This window comes from Lepisosteus platostomus, chromosome 19 (assembly GCF_059453375.1).
Source record: "Lepisosteus platostomus isolate fLepPlt1 chromosome 19, fLepPlt1.hap1, whole genome shotgun sequence".
Classification (NCBI taxonomy): Eukaryota; Metazoa; Chordata; class Actinopteri; order Semionotiformes; family Lepisosteidae; genus Lepisosteus; species Lepisosteus platostomus.
In genome coordinates, this window is record NC_142629.1 from 16,407,597 (window position 1) to 16,414,094 (window position 6,498).

At 41.8% G+C, this 6,498-nt stretch overlaps 1 protein-coding gene across 3 annotated transcripts in view; it reads left to right on the forward strand.

Annotated features, from left to right (window-relative positions):
* abca3b (ATP binding cassette subfamily A member 3b) overlaps window positions 1-5,482 on the forward strand; it is a 60,372-nt gene extending 54,890 nt beyond the window's left edge. For all 3 annotated transcript variants that reach the window (XM_088612429.1, XM_088612431.1, XM_088612430.1), the window contains exon 31: window positions 332-5,482. In XM_088612429.1, coding sequence (XP_088468555.1) covers window positions 332-463 — 132 coding nt within the window. In that variant the 3' untranslated portion in view covers window positions 464-5,482. The remainder of the gene's footprint in view (window positions 1-331) is intronic.
* Window positions 5,483-6,498: the final 1,016 nt, after the last annotated feature.

The following is a 6,498-nucleotide window of genomic DNA, read 5'->3' on the forward strand; positions in this document are numbered from 1 at the left end:
CTGCCCCTCTTCCTGCTGCTTCATTTTCATCCCCGTCTCCCCTTTCACCCGGCGAGGAGGCATCTCCCGCACCATTGCCGTAGTTTTGGAGTTTGTGAAACATTCTCAAATGGCGTGGGGATTGAATCGATGTAGTCCCTTCTCCGTGCCGTATCACAAATCCCAGAGAGCTCCATTCTGGGTCTGCTTTCTCTACAGCTGTTAAATGCAAGCTGTTGTTGATGGGCATGCAGCTGGTCCAAGATCATAAAACCTTCTGTTCTTGTGAGACCCTTATTTTGTTATGCAGCTTTGTAACCCAGTCTGCTCTTGAATCCAACTCTTTGTCTAGGTGTTTGGAACCCTGGAAGCTGCCAAAGAGAAGTATGGGATTGAGGACTACTGTGTGAGCCAGATTTCTCTGGAGCAGGTCTTCCTAAGCTTTGCCCAGTTCCAGCACTGCTTGGAGAGCGGTAGGAAATAAGACAGCTGAGCCCCCCTACTGTGAAGAAGGCCGTGACACTCCTGCTGGGAGCGCGCGAGGCAGCTACATCCTCCTCAGGTCTACCTTCCCACACACTGGCCTTCACCACCACCCAGTCTACACCAGGAAAAGACCACAGTGCTGGAAGCAGCCTGCAGTAGCAAGATGCCTGCTTTCTTTAGACTTTGTGTCCAAAACGTACTTGACAAAGGACCCTGCAGTATGTTTTGAGACTTGCACCTCCTTGTACACCAAGTATGAATTGTATTGTTGCACCTTCAGTTTAAGGACCTCTTGTGACACTAAAAGGGACTGACACTAAGGCCTATAATTGTGTGACAGTCAGGGTCTATGTGTTGTTTGTGTGTAATGTTTTTTATTATTATTATTTCTTGGTTCCACCTGGTTCTTACTGTGGTTTTAACTGTTGGAAGATGAAAATGCCAGTTACCCTGGATTTGTAACTTGGATTGAAACGGCCTTTTCTGCAGAATCACCCAAATGCTACAAGATCTTACTGTGGCTGGAATCGTTAAAGTCAGTTAAAGTTAAAGTCAGAAGAACAATCTGCATGGAGTTCACATGGCAAATCTCTGAGAATGTTTTTGTGGTGTCGTTCACGTTTGCATGTCAGCACAAAGTAGCTTTTTCTTTCAAAATGTCTGAACTGTAAATAGTACAAATAGCAGAAAAAATTTAAAGAACGATAAGTACCTTAGGCATTGTAGTTATATCTAAAATAGAATTGCATGACTACATTCAAATATGTTTCCAGTTGCAAAGCATGAGAAAGGAAAGTGTAGGTGCCTGCTAGAAAACTTAGCCAAAAAAAACCTTCTTAGAGATGTTCATTGAGCTTTCTTCAGAAAAATAAAATCTCGTACTTACTGAAATTTGAATCGGTAGAAATGTGGTGCGTATTTCACAATCTGTTTTCACAAGGGGCTGGTTGAGACATGCCACACCAGTGCGTCGCTGATTGTGACTGTGATTCTGAAATCGCCCCCCCCTTCCTATGATGTAGCTGAGTGGGTAACTGGTCCTGCTCTCTCTGCGGGTGTAAAAACTGTTAAAGCCACAGTAACCAGGAGAGAACGTGGTGGGGTGGACGTCTGGACCATATACTCAATGGCATTTCCTAGTCTTTGTGTATGAGGTCTGCGCTATGTCCTGGGAATATCTTCTGTGAGAAGGTCTTGCTTTAAATCACTGACATTCCATCCATTTCATCTCCTGAAAGCGCCTGATTCCCAAGTGCAGCCTGTCTGGAATTGCCCAGGGTACTTTCGGCAGGTTTCCAGGTGTTAGGTTTTTCTGAACTGCGGGGTGTGAGTGAAACGACTGCTGTTTTTCTGACCCCCCCACCCCTGCTAGAGTTCTGTAAACAGGTCTTGTTTGTTTCACAGCCGTCTCTGTGCCGTCCACTAATGATTGACATATTCTGCTGACCACAGTGATACTGATAAGCAGACACTGCTCCTTCAGAGGACCAAGCTGGTAGGACCAGGTAGTCCCCTGGTTGTTTCCACAGCCTGTGCGTTCCAGTGTGAAAGTTTATGATTTTTTTTTCTTGCAACGTTCAATGCAAATAGCATCTTTCTCATAGCAACGCAGGATGCAGGATGCAGAATTGGAGACCCAATGGCCAAATTTTGAGTTGGTGTCTTAGCCACACCCTAAATTCAGCATTTTACTTAACTGCTTTGTTTACTGCTCCTGCTTTCCTTTTTTTCAGTGATTGCACGATTAACGTCAGCAGCCTAATGCGTTTTCTGGAGAGCTTGACAAACAGCGATGTACAGTTCTTTTTATTCTTCTGGCCACTTTAAAGTCAGATGGGTGACGTTAGGAGCACAGATTCCATAAAGCTGGAAAAGGGATAGGGGAGAACTAGGAATCCCAGCATGCAGCACACAGCTTGTTATTCAAGATGGTGTCATACACCATGTATATGAAGGGACTAATTGTGACAAATAAGGGAATATTTAAAGGATCATATTTTAATGTGTTAGTGGGAATTCTGTTATGACTGTGCAAAGAAGCTATGACTTTTTCTGCAAAAATGTTTTCTTTTAAATTGCATTGAATTGCATTGCACTGAAAGAATGAGGACCTACAGACATGCTCCTCTGTCGTGCCCACCCGTCAGAGCCTTTCATTTTTTGACGCACTGCAAGCTCCATGGTGCCTTATGGGAGATCTAAATACTGATTGGAGGAGTGGTATATCTCGCACTGATGTCACTGCAAGCCTCCAGGTGCCCAACAGGTCACAGGAGATATTCTTTGCCTGCAAGTGGAGAGGACTCTGGGAAACGTAACACACAGCCTTTCCTAAGGCACGTGGGTAATCTCTCCGCCTCTTTGGGAATCTCTGGAATTTTCTGTTACAGATATGAGCCAATGGCTGCAGATGCTAGAGGCAGTTTTCCTGATCTGCTGAGGGATTGGTCACCAATGTCTCCTGTTTCAAACCCATGTGTTTTATGACCTGTCAGGCTGGCTCGTGCGCTACTGAGAATTTAAAAGGCACCGACAGAATTTTATTTTATGACAGGTCAAAAAAACTTCTTTCTACAGAGTTTATTTTTCTGATCCTTTAAAAACAATGCTGTGCAGCTGAGACATGAGACTTGTTGTTTTGAATAGACTAAAGGAGTTTGGGCTTACGGCACAGATCAGATTCATGAAGGGTGTAATCTAGAGCAAGGATGGCCATCCCTGGTCCTGGAGATCCACCATCCAACAGCTTGTATACTGTATGTCATCATCATATCATCAGTTTGTTTAGACTTGGAACACATGAGATTAGACCACTTTGGCATCTGATTTTAATTTTAACAGATTTGGGTATTTGAAATTAAAATACCAGCTCCCCTATGGCTCACTAGGTTGCCAGATGGGCCGTCCAATTCAGTTACTAACTTGATCGAGACAAAAGTATTCTCAAATTGCTGACTTAAGGGTGACCCATTGAATGTTTCGGATTCTGGCTCTTCATGGCCGAGGCTGTCTACCTGTAATGTGAGGGAGCCGCAGTCGGAGTTACAAGGATCCGTAGAGCATTGGCGCTGTGCCGGCTGCCGATCTGATTGCACCTGTTCCGAGTTTTGCCCGGTGGGGGGTTTTTGTCTCTAGGGCCGCCCCCTCGGCCCGTAGAACGACCGGCCCACCAGAGCAGCTTTCGGACGTTTCGTGAAAATGGAAGCCACCTTCAAAAACGGAACGAGACTACGCGTTTGTACGCCCTCCAGTGGACGTGTCGAAGAGTGCGTGAGGGTGCTGGGGTGTCTGTTGAGCTCTTTCCTTCGAGGTTGCTGTTAAACCCCCTAGGGACTCCCAGCCATTCGGTTCAGCTCATTCGTTGGGTTGCTAGTAGCTAATAGTTCGAGGATCTCATCCAGCTGTTTTTTTTTAATCCAGGGTGTCGGTTTGGGTAGCCTAATCCACACCCCGTTTGTGTAAAGTGTAAAATGATACCTTTTGTTCTCTGAAGTCCAGTTTGACATAATATCAACCACATGATATCACCCAGTGTCCTCTGCTTCATGTTTCAATGATGGTTTCATTTCCAGTAGCATAACTGTCTGCCTATAACTCATCCACCTTGCAGAAGTAGTTACAGGCAAAAGAACTGGTTTGGCATCCTTCATTTAGAGCTGTTATTCACCAGTTCAGTTCATTTAAAATTGACTGCATATGGTTATTTAAACCACTTACTGCTCTTTTAAATGTAGATTTAACACTAGGATGAATTAGCGTTAAGTACTAAAGGTATCAGTTGAATTAATTGATTCCAGCAGCAATCTAATCCAATTTGCACCACTATGAAACTTGCACAGACAAAAGGACATTAAATAATAGCTGTGTGCACAGACTTCAGTGACAGACGTATGTGTGTGTGTTCTTTAATAAATAGGACATCTTTTTTTGCACAAGTAATGTTTGTAACTTTGCTCTTCTTATGTTTCCTTTTTTTTTTATTTTGGTCTGATTTTAACTTATGAATATATATTTTGTACATGTAATTTGTAATGCCCAGGGGATGCATTAAAACTTCTGTGTAAATTCTTAATCTTAAAATCCTGTTAAGTCCATCTTCTGAATAATGTGTTCACCTTGTGATTAAAATTTGATAATTGATTGCCATTTACCTTTTTATGAACCTTGAATGCAGAGGGTTGTAGAAGGTGGGTTATAATGTGTAAAATGCTTGGGATAATAGTGTGCAGAACACAGGCCTGTGAACAGGGACAGCAGTAACTTGGCTTCAGTGATAATGTTTGACTGCTCACCTTGAAAAAACAGACTTGTGCCTCAGATGATAAGAACCCGTATTGCAGAACAGGAAATGTGGCCCCAGCTGTAGTACATGTCCCAAGACATGTTTACAGTACGTCTTGTAAAATAATACATTGATATCACTGTTGCAAACAAAATCAATTTTGATCATTTATTTCTTTGGTACGGAAAATATTTCAGCTCAGTTGAATGTGCGCATGAAAACGTGTTTATTTACATGCAGGGATCTCATTTAAGAGAGAAGAGACCAAATGTCTGTATGAGAGAAAAGAAAAGTGGGTGACAGCCTTCAGTGAGTTACTGATTGATGGTTTTCTGTACAGGTTGTCTCTGTTATCTAAGTTCCTATCGCTCTCATTGCCATTTGTACCCAAACCAAACTGTTTCTCAGTGACGATGTCCAATACAATATTCGACAGGACAGTGCAGTTAAAAAATTAAATCCTAGAGAGGATGTTTATGTGGCTTTGTGGGAATATCCATCCATTTGATCACAGGTGCGATTTTCTGTTTATAAAGGGACACTGGACATCAGCAGAGCTGTGTCTGGAAAACCGATTGCATTGTGCAGAATCAAGAAACTTGAACTATTTATGGTAATGAAACAAGCTATGTACTATATAAGGGAATTATGTTGCAAACTAATGTACTGTACTATTGAACTAACCTTGTCTACTGTAATTTTTTTTTAATTAAAACGGCTTTATGCAAATCAGAATCGTGGTGCTACAAGAATTTTCACCGGGTGCCTTGTGCCAGTAGTTCAGTGGACACTGACAGCAGTTGGAGGTGACTTTCCCATTGCACATTATAAATGAGCGGCAAATTTCAACAGCAGGGGTTAGACATACTCTAAGGGGAAAACATCTGTCAATATTTACCGTTTTTTGTAATTGGCACCTTCAGAGTCCTAAGTGCCTCACTTTGCATAGCTTGTTTATTCAATAATTACCGACACCAGTGCACAGTTTTCTCAGGATGTGCGTGTAACCTGGATATAAAGGCTATTTCAGTCATGTTACGGTACAAGTTAAGGTACACACGCATAGTGATGAAGAATCCATCCACCCATCGATTCTTGAACACTTGGTTTACCAATTTTTGCTCTGTAGTCGAAAAGATGACGCCGTTGTTGTAGTCTGTCCTAAGACTCGGTTAATCCGCGCTTCATCGTTCTTGGAGTTTTCAAGCATTGAAATGGTGCATTTGTTTACTAGTGGTCTAGTGTAAATAGGTTAATTAACAGAAACAAGCAATAATGTTTTTTTTTTCAACAATTATTAAGTGCTCCGTTAGAGTAAAAGTGGTGATTTTCTAGACCTCGGGGAACAGTATGAAGTTTTTATTTATAAATTAAATTTCGTTTTTCCCTATACGAGTTTTCACTTTATAGTTTTCGAGGAACGAATAAAGTTCATTAAACCAAGGGATGGTAGGGGTATTGTACAAATGAGTTACATTCTGAAAATTACAACTGGTCGAATCTCTCATGACAAATGCTTTTAGAAGTCCACAGATTTCGACTCATTTTAGGTTTAATTTCACAAAGTTAAGATGGGTTAAGGCGGCATAGTTTGATAGTTCATTTCCATTGTGCTTTTATAGTTAGTTGTGCGTTTTCGTAAAGATGCCGCCACAGTATGTGAAAAAGACACCTGTTACATTTTTATTCTAATTCCAAGACTCAAAATAAAGCCTAATACGTTCTTATTCTTTGCATATAAAAGCACAATA